We start from the raw sequence: 25,449 nt of genomic DNA on the forward strand, positions 1-25,449 counted from the left end.
GAATAGACCCAGTCTGTTTTTGTTTTAATTTTGCCCGCGCACTAAGGTCTTCGCAAACTACTTCTTCTTTTAATTTCCGGCAGACTACATCTTCTTTTAATTTCCGGCAGACTTTTTATACGGTCTATGGCAGCATAAAAAATATACCTGTTAAAAACATATATATGTATACCGGTTGTTTTTAACCTCCCGCTGGTTAAAAACACAACACATTTGGTCTTTGCAAACGGAAATGATGTACGTGTTTATTTGCATATTGAGCGGGGAAGTGAGATCCGATCACAAGTGGTCACTCGAGATGCATGTGGAGATGCATTCTAATGCCAGGTGTGAACTGACATCCGTCTCGACTAAATCTGGACACAATCTGGATATATCCGGATATAAAGTACAGGTGTGAACAGGGCCTGTTTCTCTCTCTCAGGGGTCCCGACAGATAAGCCGATGCCGCCCACTCAGGGTCCCGTCACTCCCATTGACGTTTGCAGCGAGGACGTACTCTTTGATGCCGTCGCCCAGATCAGAGGAGAGACGTTCTTCTTCAAGGACAGGTGAAAAAAAACTCTTAATGTTTCCGTTTGATTTCCTACACTGTGAGTGGAAGGCTGTTGGCTGTGTGACTGCTACTGGAGATGTGGTCATTTTCAGGGGGAAAATAATGATTCTGAAAGAGGTCAACATGCACACTACTCGTGCTGGGAATGGCAGATCCCTTTTGGCAAATCATTTGTGAAAGAAAGGTGTGTGCGGGAATGAGCTTGTTTTTCTTTCTCAAGTGAAAAGAATGAATCACAAGAACAGTGTGTCTCATTTATGGGAATCTCTGGACGTTTTCCAGACTGCTCAGCTGAACTTTTCTTTTCAATCTGTAGCTCGTCCGAATGTGAAATCATAGACCCTCCTGTGTCATTTTGCCAATCATATTTCAGCAGAAATGAAAAATTTCTGAAATCACAGGGAAAATAAACAGCATGACAGACTGACCTAAGTACTTTTTTATTTCAGACATAGTTCCTGAAAATACTGAATAGTCTGCAAATTGTGTGCTCCAAATTTCAAAAACAGATGTCTTTCAACATAAGCAGTGGTCTGTTTATGGGACTCTTTACTTGCTGTAAAGCCTGCGTTAAGTTCTCTGACTGTTTTGTTCTGTATGTTTAATTTCATGCTGTAGCCACACCCTTATAGCTAATCACCATCACCCTGTAATGATTAAGAAACTTGGCAGCCATTTAGGCTCTAAGCCTCTACTAATGAGCATTAGCCAAAACGACTGTTGCTTTCAGTATTTCCCTTCACAGTTTCCAGATGGCCTTAATTTCATTGCAGGGATGAATACATTGAGTTCTGCCAGTACATTTCTAGAATCTACCGAGTGAAAGGTGGAAAGATTTTGGCTCTTTTACTGAAATATTTCCCATTAACAATTCAGTATCTGCTTTGTTTGGCTCACTTATTTCCCATGGCTCAGTGTTGCTGGACGCATTTAAACTTGTGTAGTACCACAGCTGAAAGGAATCTAGGAAGCTGTTTTTGGAAAATCCAAATGACCGTCAGCAAATTCAAAGCACACCCACACCCATAAACACATATACTTGTGGACACCCACACAAACCCTTAGAAGATGGCTTCTCATTTGGCTTATTGCACACTAGTATTCATATTATATACAAATTGTACAATATTTCATATTAAGTACAATAGTCAAAGTATATTAATCATAATAATTGCAGAGTTAATGTTAAATTCTGAGATGCAACAGGTCTCACTTTCAGTTGGATTGCCACTTTTACCTCCTCCATATCCGTCCCAAATTTACAGTTGAAGCAGAGCACCCACAAAAAAGTTGAAATGTTTCTCTTGTTCTTAAGCTCATATAATTTTTTTTTTTTTGTAAATGTTATTTTGGTTCTTTACTTTCTGCTTCCTTGTGACCCTTCGCTCTCGGTGCCAAGCGGAGCGTCTCTCAGCGGCGGCCACGCCGCTCCGCGTCCAAAGCAAACAGCTGAGCAATCAAAAGGCGGCACTCATACTGCTAGCTAGCCCGCTCTCTCTCCCGCACTGCCCCCGGCCTCAATGCTGGAGGCCCACGACGCATCCCATAAGCGCTACTTGCGAAAACAAAACGTGTTTTCTTTCTGGGTTACGTGAATGAAGTTGACTGTATTTTTCGGGGGCCGAGCACGTCATCGGACGAAACCCTGCCGTCTTACACGGCGCTGAGCGGCGGAGAACTGCAGGCTTTTCGGATTTTGGGAGCCGAGTTTGTGTTGGAGGGAGTTTCAATCCGGCAGCTGTGCCTTGTCCTCAACTTTGGGTTGTGAATTTTAAGTATTCCATTTTATTTAGTTTACAACATTTCAAATAATTGTAGTGTTCACCAACCCCATAATCATTTGTAATAAAAATATAATCCACTCCTGAATTCATTACTTAGTTTATCAGAACTGTTATGGTGAAGGCCTGTCCTCAGTACAGTGTGAACACTTTCTGTTGGGGTAGAAGTTGGGGTAGGCACAGTTATTGACGTCATCATGCATCATACAGTAATAGCTGGATTTAAAATATATTCAGTTAATGTGGACTTTTTGGAGTGGACTGTGCTGTTGTCTGTGAAAGTATTAGCTAACAAAAATTAATTCCAAATATAATGATGGGATAACACATATCTGCATTAAATATTGTCCAGAGCAGGCTGTTATTCAGATATTTAGTTTCAGACAGCAGATGGCTTGAGGGATCAGTTGTTCAAAGCCACACCCATGTCTGCAGTTGGTCCAAACAGATGTTTTCACTATGAGGCCTCAGGTCAGTGTGGCAGAAGTGAAGGAGAGGGAGCTGTGAATCAAGGCCGGCCCCAAAGGTATCAGGACCGAGACGAGAACGAACGCGGTTCCGTGTTGGTTTTGTGTGATTTCGGGTGAACGGTGTCCCAAAGACTTTTGGATGATTTCAGCCGACAAAGCACGGTTTGCGGTCACCTCAGTCATCAGGCTCGTCTGTGTTTCCTGGTCACTGCAGCCAGTCGTTTTAGGTTCATATTCCAGGCTTGGTGGAGTTGAACGCCAAGAAGCCATTTTTGTCTGTATTCCTGGGAGGGTTTTCACTAGACCGTTTTGCAACAATCTTACTCATGCTTTTTGGAGACCCATATTAACCTTCCCAGTGTTCTTTATCTGGAAACTCTGTGTGCAGCAGCTTCCCAAAGGATGTAGAATAACAATTAATATTTTTTTTAAATATATGATAATAATAAAAAATGTAATAATAAAAAATATTATTAATAATAATAAGCATTATATTTTAGTTATTATTAGAAACCATTATGTTGTTGTTGTTGTTGTTATTATTATTATTATTATAATAGGGGCAGGTATATATTTCGTTTTGTGGCCCCATTCTCTTTTTTGCCCTAAAGGTTTCATGGCATGGTCTATTTTCTAACTCTGCTGTGCATTGACAGTGAGGGGAGATTTTAGATTTATTTTCAAATATGCCATTCCCCCTAAAGCAAAGCCCTTTTCACTGTCCATAACTCCGTTCTTCTGTGGGTAGTTTCGGGGATTTATTGGGGGATGACTTTTTCACTTTTCTCTTTGAATCTCTGTCTGCCATTGTTGGTTAGGAGTCCCTTTTTGCTTTTTCTATTTTTGAACTTTTTTAACGTTTGAAAATAGGTCAGTGGAAAAGAGCAGGGACAACGTCTCCTATCCCTTTTGAAAAAACCTGGGGCAAGTTCAAGCTCGCTCAGCTGCCGTCTGGAACCTCCCCAGCCTTAACGAGAACCAGATGTTGTTGCCGTGGCGCCAGGCCCATCATGACTTCCCTTTTGCTCTCTCTCCCTCTCCCTCTCCCTCTCTCACTCTCTCTTTTTCTCTCTCTCACACAGATTCATCTTCAGGTCTTCCAACTTCAGACAGAAGCCCAACGGACCTATGCTGGTGGCCACCTTCTGGAGCGAGGTGCCAGAGAAGATCGACGCCGTCTACGAAAACCCCCTGGAGGAGAAGACCGTTTTCTTCGCAGGTATCGGGGCGGGGTCAGCCTAAAAAACTCCCACCGCAAGTGCCACACTCAAGCTAGTCAACAAGCCCCTCTTCTGACCGCAAAGCAGACAGTATAAAATCCCCACAACTGGTTCACCATACAGAACATTCTGATTCTCAGACATGGTTTTGATGTGGTTTGTCAGATTAAATTTTTTTTTTATGTGGCTTATATGTTTTGACGCATATTTAATATATTTTTGTCATTATTTAGAATGTCGGTATGGAAAAATATTTTTGTTCCAGACATTCATAAAATATTGTTGAGAAATAACCTCGACAGCATTGGTCTTATTATTTTAGGTAGTGTCAACACTTCATTGCTTCTTATATGTTTATAATTTAAATGTTATGTTATAACTTATGTTATCATGTGATTTTATAATATGTTAAAATTTTGACCTTTTTATTTTAAAGTTTGTCTCCCCTTGTTTTCTCACATGGTACTTCTGTCCTCTGCCAGCTAGAGGTCACGATAGTCAAGCTGCTTCTCAAACAATTATCCCATTTGCACCACCTCAGTAATCTAAGTTCATAAAGTAAATAATTGGCACTAATTAAACACAGACAATAATTAACAGCGATGTTTATGTACTACTGTAGACATTCTGCAATGTTTTATAATGCTGAACAGGGGCATGATAGGTTTTGTTAGAAGATGTGGGAAATGCCCACATTAAAAATTAGAGCAGTTATATAACTTTTTTTAACTTAAAGTTTAATTAAAAAAAAGAATTCATGATTCAACTAATTAAGTAATCATAGTCTTCGATCAAGACCTTAAGTAGAGTCAAGTGTCTTAGTATTGTGTTAAAACAAAAACCTGCTGCCAACTAGCCCTTTTCATATAAGATTGGACACCCCTGTATTATATAGATTAAAGTTTACTACAGTGATACTCAACCCTGGTTCTGGAGAGCTCCTGGGGAGTCTACTGTTTTTCATTTTTTTCTTTAAAATCTGTGACCAGTTCAACACCAAGAAACCAGGTGAACTGAGTTAACTGAGTAATCAACTACTTTAATTTAATTGATCAGTTGCTATGCTACTCAAGTGCTGGGTATCAACAAAAGCCAGTAGACCAGGGCTACTCAACCCTGTTCCTGGAGAACTACCATCCTGTAGATTTTCAGTTCAACCCTAACAAAGCACACCTCATTTAACAGTTGTAGACTCAGGTGTGTCAAATTAGGGTTGAAATTAAAACGAACAGGCCGGTAGATCACCAGGAGCAGGGTTGGGCAGCCCTGCAGTAGACTGTGCGGTTCTCCAGGATCAGGAGTGAGGACCACTGGCTCAAAGACATGCTTTTCATTGCATCCATTAACTGTGCCATTGGAGTGCCAATGGGGACCCCTGGAGGATAACCATTGAAATACAGGTTTAGAACCCTGCTGGTCACATAGTGGAGACAAGCTGGTGGCCATAGTTGTAATATAACATAACATTAAGGTGATACACACGGGGTTCATGAGCTGCTTGATGAATCATCCAGCTGAAATATGAGTGACCTCTATGTCTATATGGCCTTAACTAGGTTTTACAAAGTACATGTGCTAATATAAAAGGATCCTCTTCTCACATGCCCAATAAGGGTGGTATGGTGACACAGTGGTGTCACACTGATGCCTTGCAAAAAGGCGGCTCCAGGTTTCAGCCCCGGCTGGTCCGGGTCCTTGCCCCCCTGCAATCTGACATTTGTGGTTTCCTCCGACAGTCTAAAGACATGTAGCCCAAGGTCTACAGATGAAAATTAGCCTCCCTGGCTAACTCTGTCACATTTACGGAAATTATATTAACGTGCAGTGACCTTGTCAAATAAATTAAATCAAGGGATTTGTTCAGTGAGGTAAGATGTAAGATCTGCAGTGGTGCAGGGTTGTACACTGCAGTGCCTTTTTGCATAAAACTAAGCTCACTGGTGGCCCCTATGTTTCCCCAGGGAATGAGATGTGGATTTATTCAGCTAGCACTCTAGAGAAAGGCTATCCCAAGAGGCTCTCCTCCATTGGCCTGCCAGCAGACCTGCAGCGCGTCGATGCCGCTTTCTCCTTCCCCAAGAACAAGAAGACCTACATATTTGCCGGAGACAAATACTGGAGGTAAAGACGACTATGCTCAGTATTAGAGAGTGCGTATAGATAACCCCATCCGATTCCGGGTATTTGATGCCATTGGCTAGAGTTGTTTTCAGTGCTTGTGTTTCTGTTTTCTGTAGTCATTATTGTATAAGATGTATTAAATTTCAGTGGCCCTAGGTGTGAGAACAATTTGCCACATGCAGGACTGGTATAGTCCTTACTTACCAGCCTTGCTTCAGGCCTAACAGCAGATGGGGTGACAGCCGGGCTGTAAATAAAGATAATGTACGCATAGAATATGAGCTGTCAGTTTCACCTGCTCAGTCAGCATCTGCCACACATTTCTCATTACTTAAGGGACGAGTGTAACAAAAAGGGTTTTCCCTGTGTTCCACGCATACATATCTCAGTTGTGCTCACAATTGTACACCGAATGTGCACAAGGCTGGCCAGACAAGAAAAGTCTGACATAAGGCTGGCAAGCAAGGCTAGGACTGAAGAGTCAGCTGTTCAGCCAGATTGTATTTCCAGTGTAGCGCTTTTGGATTCTTGATTGATGGACGTGTAGATGTTCTCCAAACGACACCGACTTCTCCACATCCTCAGGTACAACGAGGTCAAGAAGAAGATGGACCCCGGCTTCCCCAAGCCGATTGGGGACGCCTGGAGCGGCATCCCTGACAACGTGGACGCCGCCTTCAACCTGAACGGCCACGGTAAGCGGAGATTTCCCCAACACCCGTAATTCCTCGGACCAAAGTTGTTTTCCCAAAGTCGCCTTCGCTAAAACATAGCACGACAGCATGGGGAAAAGAGAGAAAGCGAGGCTCGTTACGGCAGGGGTCGAGGCTTGCTGGAGTTCCCTTGCGGCCTTCCCTCCTCCTTTCCTTCCCCCTCCTCTCATACGTGCGCATAATATGCAGCTTTCGACCAGTCTGAGAAAACGGCGTCTAATAGAGAGTGTTTGTGCTCCTTCACAAAGATCCCTCTGTCCGCTTGCTAATTAAGCAGCGAGCTCAGTAGGGGCTACTGCACCAGCGCAGCGTGATCGAGTCTCTTTGAGGAAGCCAAAGGCCTCGCTGAACCCTTCGTTCTCAGTCACTTCACCGGCCCTGATACTGCCGTGTTACTGGGAAATCACACCAAAGACAGGGAACAGAGGCTAGGGTAAACTGAACCATGATAATGGATCAGTAAAGCTGGCAGGATACCCGTTTATCATCGGCGCCAGCCTAGCTAGCGCAAAATGCTGTTGCAACACAACATTGCAGTAAGACTGCGGAATAACAAAGTTGTTGGAACTGGTGTGTTTTTTTTACCACCTTAAAACCACAAACTTTCCAGTAGCATTGTAAATAGAGTCGGATTACACTTAGCCTTGTCTTAGCAGCCCAACAATATCAGAACAGAATGCCTTCACTACTTTCCAAAACCTTAAAGACATTTTATGAATGTTTTCTGCCAGCTGAACTCCAAAGACCTCTTTTTTTTTTGCACACATTGAAGGTTCTGATCCAGCTCCAGTTACTGTAATCTCATGGCTCAATAACTGACAAGACCAGGTTAAAACCTAGTATATGGCTGGACCTAACACATGTGATCCGGCCAACCAATGGTGTAACTTCATAATTCGGCCGAACAATGGTGTAACTTCACTCACTCAGTCACTCAGTGACAGACATTCGCTGTTGCGGCGCAGCCAATAAAGTTGATTCAGATTACACATGGCAAAACCATAATGTGTAATTTTCAAGATCGTTTTTTCTGGCCCTGAGCATGATATTTTATGGCTGTTCCTGTAAGAGGACTTTGTGTAAGAACTCAGATTACACTATCTCTTTTTTTTGCACCATTCAACGGTCTTTTGTCTTTCTGCTTGTAGGACACAGCTACTTCTTCAAAGAAGGTTACTATCTGAAATTAGACAACGAAAGCCTGAAGACTGTCAAAGTGGGAGACGTGAAGACCGACTGGCTCGGCTGCTGAACTGCCCCGCCAAGCGAAGGGGCCGGCTCCACGCCAACCGCCAACCGCCAGCTGCCCCCCCCCCCCCGTCCCACACACACACACACACCCCTGACACCCTTCTCCCCCACAGTGACCCACCGTCGTCACAGCCATCGGGCCTGTAAAGACACAAGGCATATCCCCCTCTACCTGCTGAATCTCTCCAACAAAGGAGTTCATACCTACCCTTTGTTCCCCAGACTGGCCTGCTCCAAGGTTTACCTTTGGCCCCATTTTAAATCTGAACATGGGAAAGTGAATTGAAATGTACATATTGCTTACCTGTGTGGAAGTGATTTTAAAAATCTGTGTAAGATCAAAATGAAAATCATAACACTGACAGACACACTTACACACACACACATTTAATGGCATCGGGAATGTCCACGCTACAATCCAGACCCTACCTGGTGGCGTAGTGCAAAGTCTCTAATTATCAAATTTGATTCATAAGGACAGTTTTATTAGCACTTTGTGTTTTGTTTATAATTGTGTTCCATAGAAACCGTAGGAGCAAGTAACTGTCATAGCAGCTCCACTTTGTATCGCTGGTGCTCTTGTTTCACTAACAGTCGAGAAAGATTCATGGCACGGGTTGCCTGAAAGTTGTATGTACAGTAGTACGTTAACATGAAGGACAAACAGCATGAACGTATCACAAAAGTATTGTTTAATAATCGTTTGTATTACTGTTGTTATTGTTTGATACTTTTTTGTATATGATCATAAGTAGGTTTGATATTTGCTTTGTGCACTTTGTCACTATACTTTTTTTTTTAAATAAAATGAGTCTTTGTTTTAACTTGGGATGTTTTCCCTTTTCTGACCAGTGTCTGTGATTCCATCAGTTGAAGTTCCTACATTTTAGTCAATTTAAAAAATGAAATGCAGTCAGATTAGTGTGTCATTTCAATGAACTCAGTTGGATCTATATCCCAAGCATGCTTTGAATCAAGAACTGTCTGAACTTGAAATGTTGAAAGCTTTCCTCAGAAAATTTCACCCAGCATAATTATACTGTATGCTTCTTACACATATTTTAGACGGATTTTGGTGACTTATTTTAATAACTCAAACACGGGTAGACATTTCGGAAAACAGGAATGTGTTTTTATGTCTTTTAATTTGTCTACAGTATTCCGTGCTGTGAGTAAAGGCATTTCAGTGGAGGCATGCCTCTATATGAAGACTCTGAGCTATTGCTGACATCTAGAGGCGTGAACTCACCATTACAATTACATATTCAAGTTAAAATTATTGCTTGCATGCAGGATAAAATAAATAAAGTTCACACAGTAGACGACTATAATTAATGGTCTTGCCCTCGATTTCATTTGCAGAAACAATATGTTATTGTTGTTTTGTGTTACACTGTGGATTATATACTGCATTACCACGAATAACACATAGGCTATATGGATCTTCAATTGGACCTGTTGAGGACAGTGCAAAACCAGATTGCTTTTTAGACGAGACGAATGAATCGGTGTCAATTTTTTAAAAAATACTTCCTCAAAAAATACGTTTTACTCTTGAGCAAGGCCCCTATAAAATCTACCAGTTGTGCAATTTCCTTCGTTCGTGCACGTTGCAGCTTACTTTTTGCTTGTCGCTTAGTTCTGGTAACCACCCTACAGTGTTAGCCATAACTTCAATGTGTCTTATTTCTGGTCCATCGTGATGGAATGAATTGAATTATGCGCTATAGTAATGCATTTCGGCTACAAAGTGCAGTGTTTATTGTTTAACAAACGTGATATTTTCCGCTCACAGAGAATGTGTTATATGTGTAACTGAACTGAAATACAAATAATGCTCTTATAGTGAATTTTGTTTTAAACGTTATTATTAGTATTATTTTTCTTGTTGTTGTTTTTGTTGTTGCTGCTGCTGTTGGAAATACATTTATATTGTGTGGTATTTATTAGATAGGATATAAATACTACGTTATGCTATACTCCGTTCCTTTTCAAAAATCTATTTTCTTTGAACAGTTGTCAATGATCTGCAGTAGCCTATTAGCTAGCTGTGTTGCTCTAGCCCTGTTGCCCTAAAGAAGATTGTGTGGATTATGCATCGGGGGTGGGGTCTGAGACGGATTAGAACATTTTCTCGCGCTGCTGCGTTGGTGTGAAAAAACTTGTAGTTTGCTATGCGCGGCGGATGTGTGTCGGGGAAGTCGGGCGTTTGCAAAAGTTTCGTTTGAGAAAGAATTAATTGGTTACAGTAGCTCATGTGTCAGGCAGTCAGAGGCAAGCCGCGAGGATGCCTGAAAGAGTGTTCGCTTTACCGAGGCAACAGTCTCTGCTTCTCCCGGCTGTGCTTAACCCGTTTGTGCACAATGTAAAATTGACAAAGGCTGAAAAAATCAAAGTAAGTGATGATTATGTGTGTTGTTTGATTTTTTATATGTTATTGTCGGATTATTAGAAAGCGTAGTGAATGTAGCCTACTCTGGTTTAATGACGCCGGGTCCATGATGTGATTTTAGCTAGCCTGTTAGGCCTACATTGTTTAATCTGCGTAAATCTCTGACAGCCAAATCGAAAGCACTCCAGTTGCAAACAACAACAGCACAACCATAATGGTGAGGGTTGTTTAGCTACTAAATATTTTCATACCCATTTGATTTCAGAGTCTATTATGTTTGTCGTTCGTCGATAGTTGCATTGATCTCGGAAGAAAATGCAAATAGTGTAATGCGCAAATACACAGTATTTAATTTGCAGCATGTTACAGTCGCTGTCTTGCATGACAGTAGTGTGCATGTGTCTCCAAAGTGTGTACTCTTGGGAGTCTTCCTTGTCCCTGTCCGCACCATCTGTCTGCTGATCGTCGTTATGGTGACATGGCCCGTAGCTGCCGTCACTACGTTCATGCACCCAGTCAAAGGAGCCATCAAACCCCTGGATGGCTGGAGAAGGTAAACCTGGCTAACCCAACCTATTTGTTCCGTTTTAACTTATGTTATTAATGTAGGAAGGTGACCTATTCATACATTCTAGTTTGAGGTTTGAACCTGGCTTTACAGATTCATACCCACCAGTGGAAACAGTGCACCTAATTTTAAGCAGTGAATTTCTGCTCATTTGATATTCAGTAAACTCAACATCTGTGTGTTTTTAACTACTGTATGTTTCTTTCTGGATTATATTTCTGAAAAGGTACTGACTGGGCCAGATCTATTCTAGATCTGTGCGCCTCTGTTTTTAACCCACAAGTCTGAAATAGTCATGCTAAAATCATAGTAGTAGTGTATGAAACATACAGCGTGTAATTTCCTGGTGTTGAAACTGCCCTAGTTAAACAAGGCCTTTTATCATCGCAGCTTATCTCATTGCCTATAAATAGTAGCCCTTAGTTAAAGTGGAACCCTGCCAGAGATAAGGCTGTGATACACAAGATAAGGAAAAAACTGTCTGCTTGTGAAAAAACATTGTGCTTTCCTCACGCAACTGCATGAATAAAGTCATCTGAGCAAGGGCTTTTACAGGCAAATAGGCCTTTGACTCTGATGGCCTATGTTCACTGGGTTTAAAGGAGGACAATATATCTGTATTACATCATAGGCATCAGCATTTTGCACAGCACCTCCTCGGTGGTCTTATAGCTTTGTGATCTGGTATGATCTCCCAGCTTTGTTGATTTTCTGTCGTACTGCTCTGCGACTTGTTATCATATCAGGGTAACAATCCATCTGTGTTCTCAGAGACCAACACAAACTTAAGCACGCTATGCACTTCAGTTTGCCACGGACACATACCACAATCGCTATCGTGCGTGAACTGTTTCAGGAAACTTTGGTTTGGGAGATGTAATTATCCTGGGACAATGACATGGTACTGTGTGCGCACCCTGGGTGAAGAAGCAGTTTGCCGGTTTGTGGTTTGGTGTGGGCCACCAATATTCTGTTGCATTCTTGCCACAGGTTCCTGTGCCAAAACGTACTAGCCCGTTTGGGGCGCCTCTTCTTCTTCTGCTTCGGCTTCCGGGTGACGGTGAAGGGCGAGAGGGCGAGCAGCGAGGTTGCACCAGTTTTGGCTGTGGCGCCCCACTCTGGCTTCTTTGATGCCATCGTGTGCCTTGTGGCTGGATTACCCTCTACTGTGTCCCGTTTGGAAAACTTGGCCACGCCCATATTTGGAAGTGAGTTTTAGCCTTACTCCTGAGATCTATGTGGGCAGGCTGAGCCTTACTAATGTATTGGGTTACATTTAATGTAGCACTTGCTATCACATATCGCATCTCTGAAAGGTTTACAATGAAAAGTAGGGTGGTGTCCACAAAAACACTTTTATTTTAAGTGACTGCAATTTCAAGAAGAGATTTCAGTGGTTCCTTCTCAAACTTCCTGTGTGTGAAAGTCAAGAACACCAATATTTATTGAAAAACAACACCCAGATTTGTCACATTATCATGGGTTCTGGTCAAATATAAACCTTTGGGCAGATATGAATATATATATGATATAATATAATATGAAAACATAACATCTAGAAATTTTGCCCATCTGAATTCTGAGATATCACAGGTCCAAGATGGCAGTTAATTTTGTGGGCAGAGGAAACGGGGGGGTGGGATGGCAACAGCTGTCGGCCAAATGTTAAACCCCCACATGCTACAATTGGGTGAAGCCCCATATTGTCTTACGATAAAGAGTGAGCACAGTTTGTAACCTCAGCCAATGCTGATGAATGGAATGTTGTGTGGTTTAATGGGCCAGTGGTACAGTCGGTTTATGTAAGGTTTACTTGTTTGTGCCTTCATCAGTGGGGCTGCTGTTTGAGCTGTCTTCTCTTTCTTCTGAAGGGTTCCTACGGTGTCTGCAGCCGGTGCTGGTCTCGCGGGTGGACCCAAATTCCCGCAAAAACACCATACTGGAGATTGAGAGACGAGCCACTTCTGGAGGACTCTGGCCTCAGGTTAAGGCCACAGCTCTACAAATCTATACTGACAGATGTCTCCAACTATAGAATGTCCCTTGACTTCTAACATCTGAGATAATTCAAGCACACGGTCTCAGTCTGACTGTACCATTGACCAATGTACCCATTATTAACTTCCTCCAAATTTTGAATGCTGAAATTGTATTTGTAGGAATGCTGGAATTTTCACTTCAACACCGTCCTATAGTGTAGCATGCATGCGCGCTACCGCTAATAGCACTACCGTGCACCAGCTAACTGCACAGCCGTTCCATTTGCAGAATACACGTCATATTCAGTGAGCTGTGACAGACTGCCTGTGCCTGATCACCAGAGGGGCTGCCCATGCACAATAGGGCAGCAAAAACACTACGGCCTATTGTGTGCAGCCCTGCGAGGATGCTGGCCGCAGCCGGCCCTAGCGCGGACGGGATTCCATTCCAGACAACATCAAATGATGGCTATTTCATCATAACTCAGCTTCGTGCAGTTTCTCACGTTACTTGGCAATTTCTGTCCAGCCTGGGTCTCCTAGGTCCACAACACGAGAAAGCCGCAGCAATTATAAATGAAACATTACAGGAAAACTGCGGTTTCCTTTCCTGTTTAACATGCTAGATTATCTATAAACCAATGACTCACAGATATAAGATAAGTGGCAAAGGAAATTACAGTGACTAAAGCAGACAAAAAGAGCACTATATATGGTTTATTTCATTAGAAGCTATGTAAAGTATAGATTTCCATCAGTGACTACCATAAATTGGATATCCATAGATCTGGGAAAGTGGGAGCACTGTGGAAAAATTACACATCAGAGATGTGTGTTATTCTCAGCTCAAAACGCGTTCTGCGGAATCCTTTAAACTCAAAACTCGCTAGCTAAACCCATCACGACGAGAAAGTGAAAAACCAAACATCACTTTTCATTTTCATCCTGCAGATAACTTCAGGAGAATCACCCAGGAGACCTCCTGTCACCTGTCTCTATCCTTTATAGCAGCTTGAGTTTCATCTGTTTTGTCGCTCCCTCGTTTCACGCAGCGACTCGCACTACAGAGGCAACCACGTTTCTTAAACCCGCTTCAATAGTCGGGGTTTGATCTCGGGCTCTTGCTGAGTACTGCAGGCTGGTTGTTGTCACTGCGGAGTCACCCTTACTTGACTTTCAATATCTTTACTGCTTTCATCTTTGTTTTTTTCTCCCCGCTCGAGAGATTGTTCAAGCGTTACATTCAGTAGATCTGTTTGTACTGTTTCCCGTGCATCGTTTAAACTGTCAACGAAGAGTCTAAAACGCGCATGCGTCATTTATACCGAGGAGAGATGAGTAACTCAACCGGAATATAACGGGTGGTCCAAGACCTAATGTTGTCCCCTACTGTACAAAACAACCTGCAAACAAAGTAAATGTCATTAATATCATTTAACTTCAATCACCATGTTATTGATAGTGATTATATTATATAAATATTTTCAGTTTTCTTTTTTCCATTTTTTTTACAGCTTCTAATTTTCCCCGAGGGAACCTGTACTAATCGTTCTTGTCTGATTACTTTCAAACAAGGTAGGTACCTGTTCCCCATGTTGTTGTTTTTTTACTACATAAACAAGGGTGCTTCAACACCCGAAGGGAATCCAGAACTGTATGGCTGTTACAAAAAGCAAACTTCCCTTTTTGTAGCATTTGAAACGTGTTTGCATATTGTTCTTATCAGTATGTCTAAAGCCCTGTCTGACCCATTGGATGACTCCATGTAGTTGGCCTGTTGAGGCAAATCATTATTATTATGTTTTACATGATGCAAATGTCAGTGTTGGGAGTCGGGCTGGGGGGTCACTTGGAAGCATGAACTGTGGGTACGGCGCAGCCTCAGGTACAGAAATAACTTTGTTGTTTGGACATGTATAGGACAAGGTAGGAGGGTGTGGCATTCCTGAAAAAGTCTCCCCCTAAACTTGCTGGAACAGCTTCCCCTTCTTTGCGTCTGGCTTCCATCAAAGCTACAGATCCGCACAAGTAGTTGGTAACATGTAGAGACACTGAAAACGTAGCTTAATTACAGGAAAAAACACAAGCAAGTCTGTTTGCAGGAGGAATAAAGCGAATGCTCCCTTCTGGTTTTTTCAGGATGCCGTGTTTATGGTGTGTGGGAGTTTGTTGTTCCTTCATTGTCTCATTCTTTTGCCCTGCATCTGACCAGTTGGATGTGCGTATATTACACTACATGGCCTAAAGTATGTGGACACCTGACATCCAGAATCTCATTCAAAATCATGGCCATTGAAATGGAGTTGGTCTACCCTTTTCTGCTATAACAACCTCCCCGCTTCTGGGGAGGCTTTATGCAGCATTGCTGCAGGGATTTCAGCCAGAAGAGCATTAGTGAGGTTGGGCACTGATTGGGCGTTTAGGCCTGGCTCACAGTTGGCTTTCCATTTGATCCCAAAGGTGTTGGATGATGTTGAGGTCAGGGCTCTGTGCAGGCCAGTCAAGTTCTTCCACTCTCTTCTCTGCAAAAACACTTCCATATTGACCTTGCTGTGTGTCTGGGGCCATTGTCATGTTGAAACAGGAAAGGGCCTTCTCCAAATGGTGAGGAAGTACAGAAAAATCTAGAATGTGAATGTATGGTGTAGCATTAAGATTGGCCTGTCTGTGGATTGAAATATCAGACAACAGCAATATTACTTAATTTTGAAATTGGTTGCTGCTCTACAGTGATATAGTGTGAAATTCAAAACTGAATTATTTATTTAAATGTTGTTTTCTGCAGTTTTAACAGTGCCTCAGTCATTTACAAAGATTCTTGAGACCTGGTAAATTCTTTGGTTTGAAAATAAAGCCTGGTTCTATAGTTGCATATATCTGGTGTATAAGAGGCCATACGGTAAATTCAACTCATTCTTTTTTAAGGAAGCATGATCATACTGTAATGGTTCTACTGGAAATTCTGCTAGCATACCTGCTACCTGAGCTTTCTCGGGCAGGACAGAAAAATGCCTCATGTTAAACTGAGAGATAAGATTAAATCCAATCTTTTCCCCTGTAGGTGCCTTCATTCCCGGTGTCCCAGTACAACCCGTTCTGCTGCGTTATCCCAACAAGTTGGTCAGTATCAGCCCACTGAAATCTCAACCTATATAAATAAGTAAAAAAAACAATACAGCAAGCATACTGCATTATCATGCCAGTTATTCATTAAAATTCAGGCTCAGAGAGTCCACTGCAACATCCTTATGTCTGTACTTAGAGTAGATGAGGAACAAGCGTTTGAGAACTGAGATTCTTCAGTTGTCTTGGAATCTAAACGGAAGATCGAAACCGCTGATAACTGTGTTGTTATTGGCCAGGAGCTTTTAAAACTGCTTCTGTGTAATTGTGTGTGTTTACTTTAGGATACAGTGACTTGGACATGGCAGGGACCAAATGCGTGAGTCACTTCCCTTTACAACCTGTGAACCGTGAACTAACCGGTTGAACTATATGACCAGTGAACTATAAGTATGTACAGATGGGTGGCAAATTAAAGGAAAAACCTGAATAAATGAGAGGAGAAACATAAGGAATGCAGGTGCTTCCATGCATGTGCACTGCATGATACAATTAAGCAATTAACATCCTGTCATGCTCTGTGGCATGTATAAAAATGCTGAGCAGGCCCAGTTGACCTTGATTTTGCATCAAGATGGCATGAGGAAAAGATTAATGTGAAACTCTTCAGGAGGCAGGCGTGGATGTGTCAGTGACTACTGTCCACAGAAGACTTCACAAACAGAACTACAGAGGCTACACTGTCTGCATTTGTGTGTTTGTGTGTGTGTGTATGTGTGTTTGGGGAAATTGTTGAGGCGAATTGGATAAACCCTTGAAAAATGAAACTAAAAGGAAGGATAAACAATGTTGGACTGTGCTCAACACAACTGATTTAAAACGAGTTGCTGATACATTCAACTGATGTCTGCGTTTTAGCTGATACATCAGGCACATTTCAGTTTCCTCGGATTTCCTGTTTGTGGGTACTAGTCCTCAGGTCTGGAGCGTTCCGCTTTTTCGTGTCTGCCGTTGTTTTGTGCCACTGTGCTAACTTGCTAACTCATTTAAGAACCACAATAATGTGTTTTGGTGTGAGTAAAAAGGTGTCCAGAGTGACTGATGGGAGCACTGGGTTTTTACATGCATATGTGTCGATGCAATGGACATGATTGGCACTGAGTGTCCCTCCTCCCCCCCTTCCTGTATGGTTAGCTGTTTCTTATGTGTGGTGGGGAAGTGCAGAATGATTCACATGCAATATTTATTTCTGTTTTCTCCTTATCTGATGGCTTCAAAATGCAGTTGGGGGGGGGGGGGGCAATAGTTTTCCTCTGCCGTCAGCTTTAAAGAACTGTGAGAATAGCCACACATGCCAAGGTTTAGAATTAGGACCATTTCATCTGCACGATAGCTAAAATAATTTCCTTTCAACCACCTAATGGGAGCATCCGTTTCCCCCCACTCTTCTCAGAATACTTTTAGTGGAGTTTTGTATTCCTTTCCCCATGGATGCAGAGTTCCCTCTAAGATGTTCGGCTGATAGATCTATAAAATCTAAGTATGTATCCTTTTAAGGTTGGCAACCTCTGTCACTGTTTTTTTTTTTACAGGAAAACACTGTTACTGCAGACCCTGTGTCAACCCTACACCAATGTAGAAATAGAGGTAAGAGGTCACCATGAGGTTGGACACAAGGAAAAACCAAATCAATTGTATTATTTCATTCTTCAAATTCCACAGATGCTTATTCGTCTTCATCCGTAATCCGTTGAGCTGTTGCTTGTGGGAAATGTGGTTGGTTTGGGTGTTTATATAGATCCCCATTGTTTGAAATTGTATGCTACTAAACAGGAAACATGGTCAAAGTGGGGAGTATTGGCTTTTGGCTTAAATATTCTAGGGAGTGGCGCACTGCTGATGCTGAAATGTGCGATGTGAGCCAGAATGATGATCTCTGTTTTTTTCCCTTCAGTTTCTTCCACCCTACATTCCCAGTGAGGAAGAGAAGGCCATGCCAGCTCTGTTTGGACATGCAGTGCGTGATGTCATGGCCAAGTAAGATTACCATTCATGCATAGCTATTCTGTATATTGCAGTATATAGCTGATTAAATCTGGTGAAATGAAGCTTCTGGTCAACAAATTTGAAATATAAAATTTTACGAAAGTATGAAGTATTTTGCAAGGCATTAAACCATTATTTTGATTGAAGTTCAGACAAGGATTTTCACAAATCATTAACAGCCATACAGTTCCCTATAAAATATTTCACACCCTTGATAAAGATGAACAAAAAGGACTGCATAAAATAAGTAATACTCATACTGATATATATTCTAATTCTGAAATATCAGAAAATATTTGATTTTAAAAATGGTTTAGTGGAATTTTTGGGTTGAGGAGGGAAATATATGCTTGTTTTGTAATAAAATGGCAGTTCAGCCAAGAAAACACTTCACACTTGATCATAAGGGTCTTTATTTCTGTAGAAAGAGTATGCCTGTCGACATAGTCCACCGTGCAAACAGGCATTATTTACAGTGATCCTTTATACCCTTCTGGAGATGCTGGTCAACTGTGTGTGTATTGGTACCAAAAACAACCACCTCATAAGATGAAAAATGAAACTTTCTTCACTTCACTGGCCAGCTGCACCGGTTGTCTCTGGTACTCCCTTTTTGCTTTTCACTCGGGGCCTGTAAGGACTAACAGACAGGACTCAGCCTGTATTATATTGGCACCTGACTCATGCAGTTACTCAGCCAGCCCTAATCGCACGGAAAATTGCAATGTTGAATAGGGAAGAGTAGGACATTTATATAACTTCTAAAATAAAATGTAATAATAATGTGGATGAAAGCACGCTAATCCTTCAGAAACAACAGAAATACCACTTTTCTCAGAGAAAATGTTTTTGTGCCCAAAAACTTTTTTTTTCAGGTGCACCCTCCCTCCACAAGGATAACACTGTTGAGTCATCTTCTATATTGTTTTGTGGTATTAACATATTGGGAGGATCTGTGACCTCTTTCTTCCACACAGAATTTTTAAAAAGAAAGATCTTTCACTCTGCTCTTGCGAACTGCCTTCTTCTTCAAACCACAAATTTTTGATCAGTCTCATGTCTGTAGGCTGATTATTGCAAAACAGTAATTTTATAGTTAGTTTTAATTGACCATTTTATGGTTAATTTTGTGGTATGCTGAAAGGTCAATTTGCGACCAAGTTTGAGCTTTTTGATTTGGTGTCTACTTTTAATACTTGCTGTAGTTCATGATTCCATTGACCTTAGCTGGTGCCACGGGACAGGTAGATGCAAAACAAGCTCATAAACTCCAGGAACCATCACCACATTTCACTGTAGGTGTGGCGTCCTTTTCAACACGTGTCCTTCGTCTGATGCCAAATCTTCCATTGCTGTACATGGCCAAAATGCTTAATTTTGGTCTCATCTAGCCATAACATCCAGTTACAATCAAAGTTCTAATGCTGTTCCACCCAAGGCATAATGCATTTTTGATTGCTCTGAAAAGAGGCTTTTTTCTGGCAACCCTTACAAAAACCTATTGCTAAGTAGGTGGCGTCTGATGGTAGTTTTACAACATTGTATCCCCAAGATGCAGCCAAGTCTTCAAATCTGGCCTTTGGATTTTTCTTTGCCTTCCAAACCCTCTGCCTCTCTGTGCATTGGGGCAAGATGCACATTCGTTAACTAAGCATGTTTACCACTGTTTCATGAGCATAACCACAAGTTGAGGGTGTCATCACAGTGATTACGTAAATACTATAGTAGCTGTTGTTCAAATTCTTGGCAAAGGGCATACATATGTGAAATGAATGCTTATCTGACAGGACAGTATACTATCTTTTAAAAAGCACACTGCACCCCCGTATGATGGTGTCAGTTTCTCAGTGCTGTTTCTAAATGAACTCTGTACTCCAACTCAAGGTGTGGAACTGATTGTTTTCATTTCCGTCATTTTCCTGAAATCATTTTCCTTCACCGCTATACAGTTACCTCAGACTGAGATGAACTTGTTAAAACATGTTCATTTATTTTGTAGAATTTTATGTGAAAGAAATTGTTGTCTGTATGGAAAAAGCATATTACTGTACTTCTTTTAGTACAAGAATCTTTTTTTCTTAGAACAACTGTATTTGTATAAAATTTTATCAAGTTTTTACCATTTTTTAAACATATAGTGTTGCTCATTCTTTCTCAAGAGCATGAATAATTTTGGAGCACATATGCTGTCCTGTGTATGCATTTCTTACATGTTTTAACAACTGCCTTTGCCTATGCGTGGTAGTACTCTTCCAGCAAAAAGACTGCGCTGTTCTGCTGGAGGACAGAGTGAAAATATGTAGCGTGCAGCAGCCATGTAGGATAGAAATACTTTCTTTTTGCTTTTATGCAAATATTTTGCTGACATTTCCTTTCTGCTCTTGTTTGTCTTTCTTCGCATTGTGTCCTTGTATTTGTCTTTGTGCGTCTGTTTCTGCATCTCTGTCTGCTTGTGTGCGTGCGTGTGTGTGTGTGTGCGTGTGTGCATGTGCGTGTGCATGTGTATGCGCACACGTTGGTCTCGGGTTTCTCAGGGCCCTGTGCGTGCCCGTAACAGACCACACGTACGAAGACTGTCGTCTGATGATCTCGGCCGGGGAGCTGACCCTTCCAATGGAGGCCGGCCTGGTGGAGTTCACCAAGATCAGCAGGAAGTTGAAGTAAGCCTAACCACACACTGCTTCAGCAACAACAGCAACGCTAACATAACACAAGTGTGTTAGCTGCGTCCTCTGACGGCTACTGATGAGTTCCTGAATTGTTTATGTACATTTCTTTAATCGACTATAAACGAGAAGTTTCTGAAAAGGCGATGACCTATATTTGATACCTGTGTGAATGGGTATAACATCCAAGTTGTTGTTGGTGGGCCAGCAGGGGGCAATCTTCCCTCTGGTCAGATAAACCCCAATGCCCCAGTGCAGTAAGGGGGAGACTGTGCTGTAAGAGATGACGTCTTTCGGATGAGACGTTAAACCAAGGTCCTGACTCACTGTGGTCATTAAAGATCCCATGACACTATTTACAAAAGAGTAGGCAGTTCTCTCCGTCCAGTGGAGCTTCTCAGTGGCCAACAATAGAGGATTGTGGTTGTACTGGGCAGCTCCCAGGTGTGAATGTGTATGATTGTGAAGCAGGGCGTTGCTGCAAAAGAGCGTCCGTGCTCAGCGAACCTACCCTGGGTAAATAAAGGTTAAATAAAAATAATTAAGTAAAGTGTACACCAATGTATAATTTCGCACTTCATGAAATGTGTGTGCTATTTGTTGTCAATCTACTGCATTTTTTTGCATTAGTCTGAAATGGAACAATGTGCAGAAGGAATTGGAGACCTTCGCTGCCATCGCCCGTTCCTGTAAAGGGGGACGGATCGGGATCGAGGAGTTCTCCAGGTTCCTGAAGATTCCTGTCAGCCCGCCCTTGCAGGAGCTGTTTGCCCTGTTCGACCGGGTGAGTGTGGGGCTGAACGCCTGGCCCCCCAGCTTCTGCTGAAAAATCATGAGAATGATCATAGCCTATATTGCATGCTAATGGTGCCATTTAAAAATGGCCATTTAGTGTATACATAATATGCTATTAATTATATTTCCTGTCTGCTCAAATTTCATACTTTTCATGTATATGGTTTGTGTAACTAGTCAGTTAATTCCAAAAGAATGTTTTCTGATACCCATTGCAAATACATCAAGTTATTATGATGTATGACTTTTTAAAGAAGTTCATTCCTCTTTTTATTTCTCTTTTCTGTCTGTTCATCCCTCTGTCCATCTATTTCAGAACAGGGATGGCAGCATTGACTTCAGAGAATATGTCATTGGCATCACTGTCCTTTGTCAGCCTGCAAACACGGAGGAAACCATTCAGATGGCGTTTCAGGTGCGCAATTCTGTGCTGTACCAAGAGTGCTTAGCTGTCTCTGTGGCTTGTAATTGGGTGGTAGCGGGTCCAATTTCCTGTTGTGGCATGCGTCACATGGTGGAACATGAAAGGGAAGGACGGAGGATAAGGAAGTTGCACAAAACATCTGCTTTGAATGAGTTTTTTAAGTCAGCAAATTAAAAGAAATTGTAGTCAATAAACAGAGATTGCATAGAACATAAAAAAACCTCTCAGTCACAAGCACACAGGTCAACCGAACTAGATATGAACTGCAGCATTGCATTCAAAATTATGCTTATTACTCAGTATATAACATACGTATTTGTTATTACTGATGCAAAAAGAGTATTAAACTGGAATGGGTCACATGTTCCACTGCTATAAAACCTCTCCCTCCATAACTGCATGTTGAGTAAATGAGTTGGGGGGAAAAAGGAGAATTGCAACAGAGTACTTGGACGCCCTTGGTAAATACTGGGCTAAAAGCAAAATTGCGGTAATGTAGGATCTGTGAGTCATTGTTGTTAAAGCATTAACCCAAGAGTGCTCTTATGGTTTCTCCCCAGCTCTTTGACACAGATGATGACCAGAGAATCACACAGGAGGAGTTCTCCTCCCTCCTCCGCTGCTCCTTGGGTGTGGCCGACCTGGACATCTCCAAGCTATTCAGCGAGGTTGATGTAGATAAATCAGGCTGCATCTCCTACGGTGAGTCCAGCCCCCCCCCCCCAATGGCTGCATTTCGGTGAGATTCTGTTGGTCTGTTGACAGATACATGGTTGTACACGCAGTAAGAGAACTTCTTGTCTTCTTTACTCTAGTCCAGTACTGCTGAGATGAGCAGCAGTTCTTCCTTTCTTCTTTCCTGTATTTTGTAGTCTTGTTTCATGTGTCAGTGCAGATATTTTCCCTCAGTACCTGCAGCACAAGGGCTTGCCACCGAAACTAAAACTTTTTTGGAATGATCTGTGGGGCTCAGTTTATTTATTTTGTGTAGTGTATTTTTAGTATAGTGTATTTTTAACAGGTTACATTTCAATATCATTAATCACAAAAAGCCAAAATAGGGAAAAACATCTATGTCATAATTATTCCTCAGAACATTGTTGCTTCTTTGCCTTGACGGCACTGGGAAAGCCTAAAATGGCTGCCGCTGTTTTTAAAGCTGTTGACCCCCCTGTTCATCTCAACAGAGGAGTTCCAGGCCTACGCCAAGGCCCATCCAGAGTACGGCAAGCTGTTCACCACCTATCTGGAGCTACAGCGCTACCAGGCCCTGCAGGAGGCGGAGCCAGCTTACACCACCTCCACCAACCGCGTCAGCCCAGACAAACCCAATGAAGACAGCACCTCTGACAAGAAAGATGACTGAGTCCATGGAGCAGTGAATCCAAAAGACTGATGGGAAGTCCTGGCATTGATCACTTCTGCCTGATCGCAGGCATTTTACAATGACTGGTCTGGCAGTAAATGTCATAGTCTCCTATTTTATTTTACCTAACTGGCTTCTGCCTAATTTAAGTGCCCAGTTGTAGAATTAGGTCAATCAAGACTTTTACCAGAGTTTATGAAGGTGGAGATTTGGTTCATGAACATTTGGGAAAATGGAACCAATCTCGCCTTTCAGGTGACTCTGGCCAATAATAATAACGCAGTCATGCAGTTGCAGATCAAAATCTTGCCTATGTGATGTCTTAAAATTTGCGGTTTTTAAAAACTGGCTAGAGGGAGGCCTTAAAAATGATTTCATAAAACTCTGGTCTAGTGACCAAATCAGCAGCAAAATTTAAGACCACTTGAAGAAAAGCAATAAATTAATAACTTACACTCAAGCTAACCTTTGTGAAATATTGTAATTGTTGAATTTTTAAATATTTTTTGTGAGGCAAATTGTACTTAATATTAGCTAGTTGGCTTATTTAATTAAAACAATTAGCCACCTAGCATACATTGATCATTTTTATGAAGCAGCCCAGTCAAAGATCAAATGATATTTTTGTATAATACTCTTAATACATTTCAGTGATTCAGTGCATGTTACCAAAGTGACCACTTTAAAACAAACAAATAAAAACATAAGAATAAAAATGTTGGAATTAATTTTACAGTATCTCAAATTGTGATATTTTGTCCCATTTGTGGAAGTTTCATTTGAATTGGTAACTAGCTAGATTTTTTCTTAAGTCAAACAAACACAGGGTCTGTCTGGACTGAAGCTGCCGTAAATGATACTTGCAATTCTGCTGAACTAACAGTCTCACTGTAAGCTTTAAAGCACAAATGCACTGATTAGGACAAGGTAAAAAAAAATGTTTTTCTTTTTCTCCCATTGACTAACATGAAAAAAACAACTACCTTATCCTAGAAAAGTAAGCACCCTGGGTCATGGCTGCATTTTTGTCAAGATGGTGACGCAGTGAAATGGTTTTCCTTCAAATAAGGACTTTTAGTTTAAGAAACAGAATGTTTCTGCTATGAGTATTTGAACTTTGCAGTATACTCTAAATCCCAATCCTTATTTTTCATAAATGCTCAGACCTGGATTCAGTCAACATTTAATTACATTTTGTTCAATTTTGTATCATAATTGAATGCCATTAAGTTTTTTAGGTTCAGAGATAACCTCAGTTAAACACATTGTTTCTGTGTTGATGAGCACTAAAACTGGCATTTTAAATCACATTTAAGGAAAAAGGTTGATTTGATCCAGGCCTAGATCTCCATAGACAGTTAACTATTGAATAAGGTGTTCTGGAAAGCAGAATCATTTATTGACCATATTAGGAAACACACATAGCGGTTCCACGTGGAGCCTCCACCTGACACATGCGGCACAACTTTAGTGTGAAATCCTCCAGCAGAAGAACATTTCCAAGGCCATTTATGGCACTTTCAGTGTTTTATATCTTCTGATAATTGTTCTCAGTACAGAGTCCTCATAGTACTACTGCAAAGATTCTCCACTGTCCAAAGTTTAAATGATCTGAGGAGCATTCAGCAGGATGGATCCTTGGGACCATGTAAAACATGAATAGTAGGTTACAGTAGGCACTGGGCTTAAATTAAGTTAGTCAGCCTGCCTCGGTTTTTAAAAGCCAACTGTTTTTTATTTTTGTTTGTTTGCTTTTTTCAAGAACAGCCAAAGTAGTTATTAGTGGTATGTAATAAAATAAAAAACTTTTTTCTTACTTTTTTTAATAAATGTTTGATTATTCCGTGCAATTTGATAGTACTTTCATGTCTTCTATTCTAGGGAATACCCTGAGAAATTTCCGACAGTACCTCAATTATGAATGATCAACAGGAATGCAGAACCTTTTAAATATTATCATTTTTAGCTTGTTACTCAGTATGCATTTGTACTTTTGATTATTTCTTGTCTGTATCCAGTTCCCTTGCCTTGAGTGATT

The 25,449-nt window shown here is 41.4% G+C and overlaps 2 protein-coding genes across 2 annotated transcripts in view; both read left to right on the plus strand.

Annotated features, from left to right (window-relative positions):
• Nucleotides 1-8,941, plus strand: part of LOC118228365 (72 kDa type IV collagenase-like) — a 33,862-nt gene extending 24,921 nt beyond the window's left edge. Inside the window, exons 9-13 of the mRNA XM_035419827.1 lie at nt 425-551; nt 3,890-4,026; nt 5,989-6,148; nt 6,734-6,843; nt 8,010-8,941. Coding sequence (XP_035275718.1) covers nt 425-551; nt 3,890-4,026; nt 5,989-6,148; nt 6,734-6,843; nt 8,010-8,113 — 638 coding nt within the window. The 3' untranslated portion in view covers nt 8,114-8,941. The remainder of the gene's footprint in view (nt 1-424; nt 552-3,889; nt 4,027-5,988; nt 6,149-6,733; nt 6,844-8,009) is intronic.
• Nucleotides 8,942-9,757: 816 nt separating this feature from the next.
• lpcat2 (lysophosphatidylcholine acyltransferase 2) lies at nt 9,758-25,139 on the plus strand. Its single transcript, XM_035418317.1, has 14 exons — nt 9,758-10,507; nt 10,915-11,057; nt 12,063-12,280; nt 12,944-13,056; nt 14,566-14,626; nt 16,113-16,171; nt 16,459-16,493; nt 17,707-17,761; nt 18,069-18,151; nt 20,695-20,820; nt 21,457-21,610; nt 21,938-22,036; nt 22,606-22,747; nt 23,233-25,139. Exons 1-14 carry the CDS (start codon nt 10,400-10,402, stop codon nt 23,409-23,411), a joined length of 1,575 nt encoding a protein of 524 aa, XP_035274208.1. The 5' UTR covers nt 9,758-10,399; the 3' UTR covers nt 23,412-25,139.
• The last annotated feature ends 310 nt before the right edge of the window (nt 25,140-25,449 follow it).

The sequence above is a fragment of the Anguilla anguilla genome, chromosome 5 (genome assembly GCF_013347855.1).
Source record: "Anguilla anguilla isolate fAngAng1 chromosome 5, fAngAng1.pri, whole genome shotgun sequence".
Taxonomy (NCBI): Eukaryota; Metazoa; Chordata; class Actinopteri; order Anguilliformes; family Anguillidae; genus Anguilla; species Anguilla anguilla.